Here is a 15150-nt window from a genome sequence, read left to right as displayed (position 1 = left end):
TACCTCCTCTGCTGTGCCCCGTGCAGGGGTTCAGCCTGTGGTCTGATTGCCCAGCCGCCTGCCAGCCCGGTAGCTCCAACTGCATGGCTTAAAGGGCCCCCGTTTGGCCTGCCACAGCCCAGCTCCCTGTGCCAACGGGCCCGACTCCTGTGCCCTGCTGAGCCCTCCCGAGCCCGTTGGCAGCTGGGCACGTCTCTGCTCCCTCCTGCCGTGTGACCCGCCGCCTCTATTGCAGGCAGCCGGCCCTGCAGATGGCACAGAAAGGAAGCGAAGCGTGACAGCTGGGGAGGAGGGTGAAGCCAGCGAGTGCCCCGTCTCCCCTCCCCTCCCCCCGTGTGACCGTGCATGTGCCGTCACACGCCGCCAGCCACGCGCGCTCCCAGGTGTGAGAGGCGCGACGCTGCCCGTGCAAGCAGCCATGTGCAAGGAAGAGGCGGGTGGTGCCTGGCTGCTGGTGATGCAGCACAGCAGTATGGGGAGCGCAGGGGCGGGGGCACTGGTTACTTGGGGGAGCAAAGATCCCGGGCTGGACGTGGAAGGATCCCTGCTCTGCTGCGGTGGGGGTGGGGGTGGGTGCTGGAGGAAGGGGTGACGCGCCTGGCTGGAAGATCATTGTTCCGCCCCGTGTGAGGGGCAGGCCCGGGCCGTTCCAGTCCAGCAGTGCACAGAGGCGCAGCAGGGCAGTGGTGCGCGGCCCATGGGGTGTGCTGCAGGGTTCCTGGAGGAAGGGCAGGTTGGCCTCCGTATAAGCAGCAGCCGCCTCCCTCCCCCCACCGAGGCCCCTGCTCTCTCTCCCGGCAGGCGTTGCCCAGAATGGGCTGTGTGTGTTGCAAAGAGAAGGGGTCGAAAAAAGCCCAGACGGAGACCATCGATGGCACGACCAGCCTGGCATCGAAATCCTGCTACGACCCCGACCCGACCCAGCAGAATCCCACCAGCAGCTTCACCCGCATCCCCGACTTCAACAACTTCCACGGCACGCCCGTCGCCGCCGCCTCCCCCTTCATAAGCCCTGGCATGTACCCCAGCAACACGCTGCACATGCGGGGCGGGGGGATCGCAGGTCAGTGGGGCAGCGTGCCTGGGGGGGGGGGGCGCGTATTCCCCGCGGTGGCGTCACTGCTGGGTGGAGCAGGGCAATGTGAGTCCGGGCGCGTGGCCGCTGGCGGGTGGGTTGTGTGGACACCAGGGGCCAGGCGCTGTCCCCCTTTGCTGTTCAGAGCCTGGGGTGGGTGGTAAACCCGTGGGCGTTCAAAACCTCCCCCAGTTCACATTGCTGGGAGCCAAGCTGCCATGCATGGGCGAGGGGCCCAGAGGGCATTGCAAGAGAACGTTCTAGGGCCGCGCCGGTGGGGGCATGGGCAGGGTTGTTGGCACGGGTCACGGTGGCTCTCTGGCCATGTACGACCTGTGGGCGGAAGCCTGTTCTGTCCCTCTGGTCCTCTTGGGAAGAGTTTGGTTCTCGGGGCGGGGGGCAGCTCGCAGCCCGCCCCAGGGGGTGACGGCCAACCTGCCCTTCCCGTCCTGCCCCGTGGGAGGCGGGTTCTGGGAAGCCCTGGTATGGAAAAGGCGAAGAGCCCCCGCTCCTGAGAGAACACTGCCTGACCCGGCCCCTTTGCCCTCTGGCACTGGAGAAAGGCCGTTGCCATTCAAAACCTCCAGCGGCCAGCGCGTTGGGCTGGGCGCCCGGAGAGCTGGGTTCTATTCCTAAGTCTGCTAAGCGATCTGGCCCAGTTGCTTCCTGCCCTGTGCCTCAGTTTCCCCTTTTCCCCCGGGCTCTCCCCAACTGTGAGCTCTTTGGGTCAGGCACTGGGTGCGATGTGCTGTCAAGCCACGACTGCAATACGCAGAGTGATCACGCCAGCTCCCGGCCTCCTGATCCAGCCTTCCCGCCCCCTGCGGCTCCCTCACTGCTCCGTCTCCGTGTCTCGCAGGCGGGGGGGTGACCCTCTTCATTGCCTTGTACGATTACGAAGCCCGGACAGAGGATGACCTGACGTTCCAGAAGGGGGAGAAATTCCATATTATCAACAACACGTGAGTGTCTGCCAGGACTGGGCCCCTTCCCTGCAGAATGCTGCCTCTGCCCCTGTGATGTACTGGCAGGCCATACCCCCTAGGCAACCACTGGTGGCTGTGTGTGGGCGGGGGGTGACCCCTACTGGCCGTACCTCTAGGCAAAGACCCAACCTGTCGGACCGGTTGAGGGCAGGCAGGGAGCAAAGGAGGGAGGTTTTCGGGGGAAGGGGCAGTTACTGGCTGAGAAACAGGAGGGAGGGAGCCTAAACTGAGGGCTGAAAGTCTAGGGGAGTGATGGACCCCCCTTACCCAAGGGATCTGAGGCATCCTGGCCCAGACTCCTGTAGCAAAATCACGTCTATGCTCTATTCCCTTGCTGGCGGAGACTGTTCTTGCTGCTACGGGGCTGCAGGATTTGGGGGAAGCCCGACTCGGCATCACCCCCCCCACCAAGTGCATTTGGGTCTGATGCTAGCTGGGGCTCCCCACCCAGGCAGCCCTGCTCCAAGAGCAGCTTGGCCTACGGGCGTTTGTACCACAGCTCTGGCCCTGCTCGCAAGCTGTTTCTGCCATGGCCTCATCCCCTTGTGCCTGGAGACCCGAGGGGTCAGTGTTTGAATCTGGCTTTGGGTCACTGGTGACATGAGGTGGGTGGCCTCGGTGCGCGCACACACACACACACACACACACACACACACACACCCCTCCATGCAGGGCCGGATTAAGACCTTTAGAGGCCCTAAGCAGTGAAAAAATTATGGTGTCCCCCCCCATACGCAATTCAAAATAAAAACAATACTAGACCGTAATTTTTTTTTTTTTTTTTTTTTTTTTTTTTGTGCTCCAGCTTTGCTGGCGCCCTAAGCCATGGTGCATGGTGATGGCCAAGCCAGCGGAGCTAGGCTGCATTAAACCCACTGGGACCGGGTCTGCCGGGCAGGGATGAACCCCAGTGGCGGGTAGATGGCCGCAGACCTTGCTCCCGGTTCCAAGCTGGCCGGCCCTGGTGGGACAGGCTGGGAGTAGCTGAGGGATGGCTTCTCTGGCAGGAGTGGCGTGTTCGTGGGATGGAGGGGCGTGGCAGGGTCTGCCTGCTGGGGACGGCGGGGGGCTCCCTTGCAGACTCTGACTCTGTCTCTTGGTTCCACAGCGAGGGCGACTGGTGGGAGGCGAGGTCCCTGAGCACAGGGACCACAGGCTACGTCCCCAGCAACTACGTGGCCCCTGTGGACTCCATCCAGGCAGAAGAGTGAGTACCGCAGCTCTGGCTCCGTGGGGGGTGGAGCCGGTTGGCCGCTAGAACTGGATGTAAAGGGGGGAGCCAATGACACAGGGATGTCCGAGAAATGCTCCACTCCCCACAGAGCCCCTAGCCAAACCCACCCCTACCCCAGCTCACACACGGGATCTGTGTCGAGGCATCCCGGCTCTAGGAGTGGCCTCTCCATATTGGACCAGCTGGGTCACCCTAGTCTGGTAACCAGCTTCCAGCAATGCCTGGTACCTGATGCTTCAGATGAACTCTCCCATGATGCATCTTGCCTGCAGGTGGGAGGAGTGTTTCCCTCCTGGCCCCTGTAACATCAGTTAATGCCCTGAAGCATGAGAGTGGATTACCCCTTGCTTAGTCTGGATACACTTTCCGCTCCCAGGTTCCCAAGCACTTTGCACTCAGTGTTAAATTCATCCTCACAGCCCTACAGGGAGGCAGAAGGGGCTGCTTATCCCCAGTTTGCAGAAGGGGAAACTGAGGCAGAGGGAGACTAAGAGGCCAACACTTTGATCCTGTGATCAGGGACCTGAACTATTTAAGGGCAGGGCCCAACACTGAAAAATGTGGCGCTGGATACTAGCCCAAGGTCACTCCAGCTGGCAGTGGGAGAGCCGGGAATAGAACCCAGGCATCCTGACAGCCAGACTTTTGTTCAAAAAAGTCCCAGACATTCTGCCCCACCCAGTACTGCTTGGGCACCTGTCCACATCTGCCCAGCTATCGCCTTCTGCTGTCTCCCTTGCACTTCGAGGCCCCAGCTGAGATCAAGGCCCCAACACGCAAAGGGTACGTCTACACTACAGCGCTAATTCGAACTAACGTGTCTAAAACTAAAAACTAGTTCGAATTAGCGTTTTGCTAATTCGAACTAGCATGTCCACATTAAGTGGACCCTGAAACAGGCTTAAGGATGGCCGGAAGCAGTGCCGGCAGGGCATCAGAGGAGGACTTAGAGCGTGGAGATGCTGTCTCAGGCTAGCCGAGGGCTGCGCTTAAAGGGTCCCGACCCCCACCCCGGACAGACAGTTCTCAGGGGTGCCCCGCTTGCAAAGCAGTCCTGGCTTGGAGTGCCCTGAGTGCCCACACTGGGCACATCACAGCACTCGGCCATCAGCCCGGCTGCACTTGCCGCAGGCTGCCATCTGGGGAGAGGGGGTAATTGGGGGGCTGCAGGAGAGCTTCCATACCCAGAAGCCCGCAGAGCCAGCCCAGTCCTCCCCATCGGGGGCTTGTACCTCATTCCTCCCTCACCTCCTTCCACTTACCCTTCCCTAGCCCCTTTTCTTGATGTACAAAATAAAGGACAATTGTGGTCAAAAATGGAATCTGTCTTTATTGAACAAAACTGGGGGAGACTGGGAAAAGGAGGTGGGAGAGGTGAAGAGAGAGGCTGGGAGAGGGGAGGGCAACTACAATGATCAGGGGTTGGGAACAGGTCCCATATGAAGAGAGGCTAAAGAGACTGGGACTTTTCAGCTTAGAAAAGAGGAGACGGAGGGGGGACAGGATAGAGGTCTCTAAAAGCAGGGGTTGGGTGGAGAGGGTGCATACAGAAAAGTTCTTCATTAGTTCCCATAAAGAAGGACTAGAGGACACCAAAGGAAAGGAATGGGTAGCAGGCTTCAAACTAGTAACAGAAAGTTGTTCTTCACAAAGCAAAGAGTCAACCTGTGGAACTCCTTGCTGCAGGAGGCTGTGAAGGCTAGAACTAGAACAGAGTTTAAAGGGACGTGAGATCAAGTCATGGAGGTTGGCTCCATGGAGTGCTATTAGCCAGGGGGTAGGAGTGGTGTCCCTGTCCAAGGTTTGTGGAAGGCTGGAGAGGGATGGCACGAGACAAATGGCTTGGTCACTGTCTTCGGTCCATCCCCTCCAGGGTCCGTAGGGTTGGCCGCTGTCGGCAGACAGGCTACTGGGCTAGATGGACCTTTGGTCTGACCCAGGACGGCCATTGTAAGCTCAGGGCTCAGGGTCGGGGGTCTCAGTGGACCCCCTTGATTTTCATGCACACCTGCTCCTGGGTGGCCAGGCTGGCAGCTCTCCTGCCCTAGCCGGCCACTTTCCTGTGCCTAGTGCAGAGGTCATGGACGAGGTCCACGATGTCCGCACTAGCCCAGGTGGTTGCCCGCCTCTTGCGGTCCCGGGCAAGCTCCCGGGAGCCGCCAGCCTGGTCCCGGGAAGAGGGGGAGGGCTGGGGGGCATCGGGTGGGTGGCTCGATCCGTGCCAGGTGCAGGGTGTGCTAGCTGGGTGCTGGCAGGCTTGCACCTGGCACGGGCACCATAGCCAGCCCGTGCCCCTTTAAGGGGTGTGGGGCCGGGAGGGGGGCAGACGAGTTTCCCTGGTGTTGGCCAGAGTGGCCACCAGGGAAACCTAGGGAGGGCTAGCCTCCCACTAGTTCGAATTAAGGGTCTACACAGCCCTTAATTCGAACTAGTAAGTTTGAACTAGGCTTAATCCTCGTGGAATGAGGTTTACCTAGTTCGAACTAACGGAGCGCTAGTGTAGCGCCTATGAAAGTTAGTTCAAACTAACGTCCGTTACTTCGAACTAACTTTGTAGTGTAGACATACCCAAAGAGAGAGTCCCTGCCCCAGAGAAGTTCCAGCCTCTAGAGATGCAGGCTGGGAGAACAGAGGCTGCGTTCTTCCCATTTTACAGACGGGAGACCGAGGCTCCTGGGAGAGCCAGTGACCTTCCCAAGGGATCTTGGCACTCACTGAGCTCTGCGTCTCAGGGCTGGGCTGTAGCCATCCTTCCCCGGCCCTCTGTCTTCGTTAGAGTCTCAAACCTTTCCCTTCCCTTCCTGGGTCTCCCCCACTCCCGATAGGTGGGGTGCGGGCGAGCTGCGGCTTCCCCTGGCCTGTTACTAACCCTCTTCCCCTTGCCCTCTGTGCCAGGTGGTACTTCGGGAAGATGGGGCGGAAGGACGCTGAGAGGATGCTGCTGTGCCATGGCAGCCCCCGAGGGACCTTCCTCATCCGGGAGAGCGAGACCACCAAAGGTAGCCGCTGCGCCCTCCACTTCCGGGGAGCGGTGGGTTCCGGGAGGAGGACAGTCTGGGGGAGGCAGCAGCAGGATGCAGCCAGCCCGGATTGTGGCACGACAGTGGGGCGGGGGAGGCTGCGCTTCCCAGCACACAGCAGCTGCGTGGCTGGGAATAGCCCCCGTGGGAATCCTGCTTTCTCCTGATTGGCTGCCCAGTGCCCCCTGCTGGTGCCCACTAGCTGCTCCCACTGCCCCCTGCCGGGTCTGTCTCCAGCCTGACCCCTTTGCTGCCCCTCCCAGGTGCCTACTCCCTGTCCATCCGGGACTGGGACGAGGTGAAGGGCGACCACGTGAAGCACTATAAGATCCGGAAGCTGGATACTGGTGGCTTCTACATCACCACACGAGCCCAGTTCGACACGGTCCAGGAGCTGGTCCTGCATTATAGAGGTAGGGGGGGCGAGCCGGGCATGGCACGTGGCACTGAGGTGGGCTCAGCCACAGGGGCCTTGTGGTCTGGAGGCCCCAGGCTCGGGGGGGGTGAGGCCGGGGGTTCGGCTCCAGGCCCGTCCAGACTGAAGTAGGAGAGCGGGGGAGCAGGAGGCGCTTGCTGGGGGCCTTGGGAATGCCCTTGGCCTTTCTGCACCCTGCCCCAGCTGCAATGAAATCCACCGGCCTGGCCTTCCGCCGTCCCCAGGCCGTGACGAGAAGCCTCCAGATCCGAGCTGGAGAAGCAGAGAGCTAAGAGGGGCCGTCTCAGGGCGGGGGCTCCGGGAGGCATCGCCCCCCTGCATGGGGTGAGCCCTGGGGGTGGGGACCCTGTGCCCGGGTGGACGGGCCTCCGCTAATTCCTTGTGTCGCAAATGAAACTCGCCCCGGCTGGAGCTGCCGAAGCATCGCCTGGGACGCGGTCGCCGCCCGTGCTCTGAGGCACGGTGAGCAAAGCAGCAATGGGGGGCAGACGGTCCCCTCCGCACCAGTCAGGCTCCAGCCCGGGGGGGTCGGGGGGGCAGGGCGTAGGCTTCGGTCCCCTCTGCACCCGTCAGACTCCAGCCCGGGGGGGGGGCAGGGCGTAGGCATGTGCTTTGGTCCCCCCCCCAGGCACCGATCGGACTCCAGCCCACGGGAGCAATTCAGGGACCAAGGGGGTAACCCCAGGGAGGGCTCCCTAGCCACCGTGCACTGGCTGGGAGGCCCACAGCTTGGCAGCCATCTTGGAGTCGCCCCTCGGAGCCAGGCCTGGTTCCTGGGGGCAGCGCCCGGTTACCAGGCCCGCGTGGCGGGTGGGAGGGGCCCGTCGGGTGCAGGGCCCCTCCTCAAGACTCGCCCCCAGGAAGCTCAGCCCCACTCCTTGGGGACCCAGGGCGGGGTCGGGAGCCTCCCGGGGGCAAAGCCGAGGCCTCATCCCTCGGGGGGTCTCCTGCAATGAGCCCCCTAACGCCGGCCCTGCTTTGTCTGGCATTGCCGCCTTCCCTGCTTCTCCCGCAGCTCGGGGCTGCCCATGGGGATGCTGCCCCGTGACCAGGGCCCGGCGTGGCCCCCACCGTGCGGCAGCTGGGCTGGCCTGGGGCTGGCAGGAATGTGTTCCAGCCCTCGCAGGCTTGGTCTCTCCCCCGGTGTCCGTCTGCGCGCTCATCTCTCTCTCTGTGTCTCCTCGCTCCCTCCTTCCGCCAGAGCGGGCCGCGGGCCTGTGCTGCCGCCTGGCCGTGCCCTGCCACAGGGGGATGCCCAAGCTGGCAGACCTGTCTGTCAAAACCAAAGACGTGTGGGAGATCCCGCGGGAGTCGCTGCAGCTGATCAAGAAGCTGGGCAATGGGCAGTTTGGGGAAGTGTGGATGGGTAGGACTCTCCAGGCGAGCGGGGGCTGAGCCGGGAGAGGGGAGGAGGAGAAGCCCAGGGCCTGCACCCAGCCGGGGCCGGGGGAGACATGCCGAAGACTGGATCCAGCAAGGGCTTCCCGGGGACAAGGCAGGGGGTGGCTGTAATCACCCGCTGCAGGGAGTAGCAGGGCTTGAGACTTCTGCAGGGTGAAATGAGTTGGCTGGGTCTCAGCCTACTTCCCGGGGGACGCGTTGGCCCACCTGGTTAGCAACCTCAGCAGGGCTGACAGCCGCGGGGACTGAAATCCCTTCTCGCCCCTCGGGCTGGGCTGGCGACTTCCTTGCTGGGCCTGGTCTGTGGGTGCAAGGTGGGGGCTTCCGTCCCAGGACTCCCTCCAGCATGAGCAATTAGCTTTCAGTGGTGTTGTACCTTCCGCAATCAGGCTTGTTCCTGCTAAACAGCCGGGGCGTTGCCCTTGGATCCAGCCGGCTCTAGTGCCTCCCTGCCCCCGTGGTTGGGAGCTCCTGATCGCCTGCTCTGGGATGCTCTGTCGGAGTCTAACAGCTGTCTGCTGGCTCCAGGGCCCAGGACAATGAATTTGTGGAGAGAGGGAACAAATCAATGAATCCAGACTCCTCTTGGTTTCCAAGCCGGCCGCCTGGCACTGCCGTTGGCTCCTGGCCCTGCCCACTAAGCAGCCAGACCTGGCTCAGACAGACGGTGAATTCCCTCTGGGCAGCTGTAAGATAACATAAGAGCAGCCATGCTGGATCCGACCAAAGTCCATCTAGCCCGGTATCCTGTCTGCTGACAGTGGCCCATATCAGATCCCCCGGAGGGAGGGCCACGAATGCTAGTACTGTATTCCCATAAGTGTGACAGCAGCCAGCCTTCAGCTCTGCTGAAATGTCATGCAGATCTGTCATGCGTGACTGGTCCTGGTTATTAAACCAAGGACAGAAGCCCACATGGGCCTGCTGTGGGACGTGGGTGGGGGCTGCAGGGCAGATCCATGCCTGGCCAGACCCTGCCCCTCTGGTGCCCTGGCAGGACAAAGCAGCTTCTGCTCAGGTCCCACGCGTCCCAGGAACGCAGGTGAACAGCGCCAGCTGGTGGGCAAGTCAGCTTCCACCACGGCACCAAAGCAGGCGATCAGGCAGACCCTGGGTTTACCCTCCTCCCGCCTCCTCTCAGCCGTTGTGCATGTGCATGCAGAATTCATCCCCTTCTCCACCCCCGCCCCTCTCTCCTGCCCATCATCCCATCCCCTGCAGAGTTCAATGACGGTCTGTGCCATCTACTAACCCAGCCATGCCCCACTATGAAGCCCCAGACTCTGGGACTCTCTAAAGACGCGTGGGAAATAACGCGGGAGTCCATAAGCTTGGACAAGAAGCTTGGCATGGGATGTTTCGGAGACGTGTGGATGGGTAAGGCGGGCCCGTCTCAGCGGCAGGGCTGGGCATGGGGTGAGAGCGACCGGGGAGGGGGGATTCCCTCTGGTCCCACCAGAGCCACAGGTTTTGATAATCTCTGTGTGGGCAGGAATGGGGGGGGGGTCTCTGTCAGATGTGTGGAGGGGGCCTTGGGGAAGCTTCTTTCCAGCCCATATGGGGGAGGGGGAAGGGAACTTTCCCCATTCCCAGTGGGGCTCCTACACGGAGCCATTCAGGGGGAGGTTGGGGGGGGGGGCTTCCTTCCCCTGTCCCTGAAATGGGGCTGCCTGTTCCTTGGGGGCTGGACTGGGAAGCTGCCCAGGGAAGGGGCGGAGAGTGACTGGGGCTTCTCTGCTGGGCTCTTCATTCTGGAGACATTTCCCCCCCCCCCCCCCCCCGCACCTTTCCTGGAGCTAGCACTCTTTCCTCCCCCCGCCCCCCCCCCCCCCGCCCCCTTCCTGGAGCTAGCACCCTTTCCTCCGCCCCCCCCCCCCGCACCCTTCCTGGAGCTAGCACTCTTCCCCCCCCCCCCCCATCACAATGCATCACCATTGCCGGCCAGGGCGGGGAGGCGGCTGCGCCGTGACGCTGCCCCCTTCCCACTGGCTCCAGGCACGTGGAACAGCACCACCAAGGTGGCGGTAAAGACGCTGAAGCCCGGCACCATGTCCCCGGAGGCCTTCCTGGAGGAGGCCCAGATCATGAAGCGGCTGCGGCACGACAAGCTGGTGCAGCTGTACGCCGTGGTGTCGGAGGAGCCCATCTACATCGTCACCGAGTTCATGAGCCAGGGTGAGAGCCGGGCACAGCCTGCGGGAGGCGGGGCGTTGGCCAGCGGCTTCCCCGCCCCGCTCGGCCTGCAGCAGGGCAGGGGCCCGGGTGACCCAGAACCAGGCATAGCCAGGGCAGCTTTCTGCAGCATCCTAGGGCAGGAGGCAGGGTGGAGGGGGCTGGGCTGCGGGGGACACAGCTGGAGGCTGGGGTCCTGATGCTCCCTCTTCATACCCCAGGGAGCTTGCTGGATTTCCTGAAGGATGGGGATGGCCGGTTCCTGAAGCTACCCCAGCTGGTGGACATGGCGGCCCAGGTACGGAGGGATGGGGGCGGGAAGCGGAAATCCCCAGAGCTGGAGATCTGACACCTGGCCGGGGAGGGGAGCTCCATGCAGCCTGCTCAGCCCAGCCACATCCGGAAGGAGCCCCAGGGAGACAAGGGAGGGACTGTGCCCCCTTCCCCAGCCAGGCTGGCAGGGGCTGGCCCTGGGCGGTCACAGTCTCCCCACACGCTCCCCCCGCAGATCGCAGCCGGCATGGCCTACATCGAGCGGATGAACTACATCCACCGGGACCTGCGCGCTGCCAACATCCTGGTGGGGGACAACCTGGTGTGTAAGATCGCGGACTTCGGCCTGGCCCGCCTTATCGAGGACAACGAGTACACGGCGCGCCAAGGTGGGCCTGCCCGGGGCGGGCTGGATCTCCGCACTAGGCCTCCTTCCTTCCGCTGTGCTGGGCTCCCCTCTGTCCCAGTTGAGCTGTGGGGCAGACTGACCTTCCCATCCCCCTCCAGCGCCTGCCACGCCTCCGACCCACGTGCCTATGCTGCGGGAGGGGAAGGGGCCAGGTCCCTGCGCCCTAGCTGGCAGGGGGCACGCTGACCAGGGCTGCCAGCAGTGATCTCACTCCCTGTCCCCATCTCATCCGCCCCCTCCCTGCAGGTGCCAAGTTCCCCATCAAATGGACCGCCCCGGAGGCTGCGCTCTATGGGAGGTTCACCATCAAGTCAGACGTGTGGTCCTTCGGCATACTCATGACGGAGCTCATCACTAAGGGCCGCGTGCCCTACCCAGGTACAGCTGTCTGGCCCCTGCCCACTCATACTGGCTTGTGCTCAGTAGTGGGGGCTATTGGGTTCTTGTGCCAGGCCAGGGGAGGGAGAAGGGTCTAGTGGTTACAACAAGCAGTCTGGGAGTCGGGTTTATTCCCAGCCCTGAACACCACTTCCCTCCCAGTGGGTGAAGCGCTGGGTCTCTCCCTGGCTCTGCCAATGGCTTGCAGGGTAATCTGGGCAAATCCCAGCCCGTGCCTCGGTTTCCCCACCTGTGAGAAGGGAGTGGTGCCCCTGGCTCCCTTGATGTGCTCGGAGCGCTACTGATGAGAAGCACAATAGAGGAAAGAGGCAGCATTATTAGTGGTCAGAGCGGTGGGGCTTGCCGGCCAGGACCCCTGGGTTCTCATCCCTCCTCCCCCACGCCTCTCTGATAGGGCTGTTGCACCAAAGGGGTCGACAGACTTGCCGGGCCCCTGGGCAAAGCGGGAGGGGGCCCGGCTCTGTGCTCCCAGAAGGGGCGGGGCCTGGGTGGAAGGGGCGGGGCTGGGGTGAGCCAACTGAGCGTGCCCCCTGGCATTCCAAGGGCTAGTTAAAGGACTTGGGGCTCCAGGAGCCTGGGCCCTTTGGAAGGGCTGGGCCCCAGGACAGTTGCCCCCCACGTGTCAGTGGGTCGGCCCAGCGCTCGCCGTCGGAGGAATACCCGGCCCTAATGCCCACAGCAGCCCCTCCCTCCCCCGACTCGGCGCCTGTCCTCCTTGTGCAGGCATGAATAACCGGGAGGTGCTGGAGCAGGTGGAGCGGGGGTACCGTATGCAGTGCCCCTGCGGCTGCCCGACGTCCCTGCACGAGCTGATGGTGCAGTGCTGGAAGAAGGAGCCCGAGGAGCGCCCCACTTTCGAATACCTCCAGTCCTTCCTCGAAGACTATTTCACTGCCACGGAGCCTCAGTACCAGCCGGGGGACAACCAGTGAGCCCCCCTCTCTGAGCCAGCTGTGCCTGGGGCCCCTGCCCCGCAGCAGCACCCCGCCAGGACTTCCCAGGTGGCACTGGACGTGCCCAGGCGGCACCCGGCCAGGACGTCCCTCTGTGTCCAGTCTGGGCCAGGCCCCTCTTTTTTTCACCGTCCCTGTTGGGGAGTGTTGTTACTCTCCTGCCGTCTGCGCTCCCCTCGCTGTGCCGGGACGGGGGGTGCTTTGCACAAATGCCTCCTGTTCTACTGAGGATCCCATCCCCCACCCCAGGGCCCTCTCGGGGATGGTCCCCCATGGGTCCCCCCCTCTCCCTCCTCCTTGCCAGCTGCCTTCGGCCCCTAGCTCTTGGCTCTCTCGGGTTCTCTCTCTCTCTCTGCGGGGAGCAATGAGGCACCGGAGGTGAGGCCAGCAGCCCACCAGCCTGCAGACACTGCGCCCCTCCCTCCCCCCAAATGCATGCCCTGGGCTTCAGAGGCCACTGCACCTCTGGGGCATTGGCGGGGGGAGGGCAGGGGCGTCATCCCCCACCAGGATCTGAGCAGCTTTGGAGTGTCCTGCGGGCTGTGCAGCCCCATCTCTTCCCCCCCCTCCCCAGTCTTGAGTGTCAGATGTTTCCCGTGGCTCCAGCCAGCTGCCAGCATCTAGCCCACCACCTGCAGCCCAAGTGCCCGGGGCAGAGTTGGGGGCTTGACTCAGCACAGGGTGGGTGCTCAGGCCCGGGGCAGCCAAGACAGCACAGAAGCTGTCTGCCTGCGAGGCCTGCCGTTGAGTGCCACGCCGGGCTCGGGGGAGGGTAGAAGCAGGACAGGTGGGGCACGGCCCTGGGGGCCTAGGGGCAGCTGGCCAGCGTGGCTGGAGGGCAGGGTTCTGCACATTCGAGGTGTGGGGGGGAGTGATTGCTGAGACGCTGGGCCCCTTGCATGCCCCAGCCCCTCCCCTGCCATGGATGACACATGGCAGCCAAGCCTCCTCTGCCCTAGCACAACAGGGCTGGGGGGTAGCTAGGAGCTGCCAGCTCCATTCCCCCCTCTGGGCCTCCAGTGGAGCCGTGCTGCCCTGCGGTCCTGCCCTGGTGCTCACCCCAGCAGGGGGCGCTCGCCGGGCCTTGTGCACTTTTGTACGTGTTCTGCCAAGCTGTGCGTTTATTTATAAGCCTTCCACAAACCCTTCTGCCCCCCTCCCAGGGGCGCGGGGGTCCCTGTGCTCCTCGGAGTGGGGGGAGCTGGCTGGGATTTTGGTTTTCCTCCCCCTCCCCCTGCCCACCTGTAATTCTCGCTTTTGTGTCTTTTCCTTAAGCAGAGCCAAATTGTTAAAAGCCATAAACTGCTGCTCGGGGGAGGGGAGCCGGCAGTGCCAAATGCGTCTTAAAGCAGGATCATGTGTGTCCCCCCCCACCAAAGGCAGGGCTGGGGGGGGCAGGGATGTCCCCTCTATAGGAATCCCAGGCCCTGGTCCCAGGAGACGAGGCCCCGGGGGCAGGAATGTCAACTTCCCCGTGCAAGCACAGCCTGTCTCACGCTGAGCCTGGCTCTGCTCTGTGGGCCGTGGCGGTGGGGGGTGGCAGGGGCCATTCACCACAGCTCCCCCTCGGGCCGGAGTCCCTCGAGCCAGGCACGGGGGGGGGGGGGGGAGCAGAGCCGCTGCCTTTATTCTAGGGTGTCATCTTCAAGGATTAACTCGCCTTTGATGACGTCCAGCACCAGGGCCTGACCTTGCTCCTAAGCCGCCCCCGGGGGGGGGGGGGTCACTCCCGGCCCCCACAGGCTCTGGCCCTTGACCGGGAGATGGACGCGGGGCCAGCTATGGGCCGGCTCTCCGGAGCCCCGAGCAGCAACTGCCATGCCTGCCGGGGGGAGTCCCCTCGCGGCTCCCTGCCCAGGCTGTGGTGGGTTTTTTAACGTCACTCCTGTAAATAAAGAGAAATGACCCTTTCTACCAAGTGGGGCATGGCCTGGATCCTGGGGCGACTGGGGGAGGGGGGAGGAAGGGAACGGGGAGCTCTGTGGGGTTACAAGGCTGCGCTGTGGCCCCTACGGGCTCAGGTTGAAGTCAGAGATTGTGATGCAGGCAGGGGTGGACCGTGAGCCCAGGCAAACTAGGCAGTTGTCTAGGGCGCCGCCGGCCCGGGTGCCCGATGAAGTCATGGCTGTGCAGGCGGGGGTGCCGACTGTGCCTTCCACCTGAGGCGCCAGCTGTCGCAGCCGGCCTCGGACCGCTCCTGGTTGCAGGGAAGGAGTCTGGCCTAAGCCAGCCCCCTTCTGCCCCCGGGGAGAGCCAGGTGGGGAGGGGGAGCGGGTTCAGGTTGAGGGGCAGCACCCGAGCTGGCTGGCAGGGCCAGTGGTCGGTGACAGGAGCCCAGCTGGAGTGGCAGAGGCTGGCAGTGTGGCCCTGCGGGTTGGACCTCCCCTCTGCCGCAGCCCCTTCTCGGGCTCCCCATCTCCCTCCCCAGGGCCTGCAGCAGGCCTGTTCCCCTCAGCGAAGGGAGCAGCTTACGGGAGGCCTGTGCCCAGCCCGGCCCAATTCAGAGCACCGGGGAGAGGGCAGCTGGGAGCACGGTCAGCCCAGCGCCGGACCGTTCCCTTCCCTTCCCCCCGCTCTGCGCTCTGGCACCGGCTGCGCTTGGCGCCTGGCAGCCGATGACTCAGGAACAGGCCCTCAAGCGTCTCTCAGCTCCCCCAACTGCTGCGGTGTTAAAATCATCTCTCCGCCGTCTGCGGAGTCCGTTTGGTGCAGAGCGCTTCCCACAAGCCCTGGCTGGAGCGCCGGCTGGGCTCTGGGGCCGGGGGTGGGCAGTGCTCAGGCTGGAATGCAAA

General features: G+C 63.5%; 1 protein-coding gene across 7 annotated transcripts in view; it reads left to right on the top strand.

The window, feature by feature from the left end:
- LOC102458809 (proto-oncogene tyrosine-protein kinase Yrk) overlaps positions 1-14276 on the top strand; it is a 45406-nt gene extending 31130 nt beyond the window's left edge. For 6 of the 7 annotated variants that reach the window (XM_075909129.1, XM_075909132.1, XM_075909131.1 and 3 more), the window contains 11 exons: positions 802-1063; positions 1935-2037; positions 3170-3268; positions 6191-6294; positions 6579-6728; positions 7953-8117; positions 10148-10327; positions 10546-10622; positions 10833-10986; positions 11253-11384; positions 12129-14276. In XM_075909129.1, coding sequence (XP_075765244.1) covers positions 802-1063; positions 1935-2037; positions 3170-3268; positions 6191-6294; positions 6579-6728; positions 7953-8117; positions 10148-10327; positions 10546-10622; positions 10833-10986; positions 11253-11384; positions 12129-12337 — 1635 coding nt within the window. In that variant the 3' untranslated portion in view covers positions 12338-14276. Of the gene's footprint in view, positions 1-801; positions 1064-1934; positions 2038-3169; positions 3269-6190; positions 6295-6578; positions 6729-7952; positions 8118-9373; positions 9530-10147; positions 10328-10545; positions 10623-10832; positions 10987-11252; positions 11385-12128 lie in introns of all 7 variants that reach the window. The other variant, XM_075909130.1, reaches the window with a different exon arrangement.
- Positions 14277-15150: the final 874 nt, after the last annotated feature.

This window comes from Pelodiscus sinensis, chromosome 25 (assembly GCF_049634645.1).
Source record: "Pelodiscus sinensis isolate JC-2024 chromosome 25, ASM4963464v1, whole genome shotgun sequence".
Taxonomy (NCBI): Eukaryota; Metazoa; Chordata; order Testudines; family Trionychidae; genus Pelodiscus; species Pelodiscus sinensis.
The sequence above is the reverse complement of the archived record's forward strand: the minus strand, read 5'-3'. Positions and strand labels throughout refer to the sequence as shown.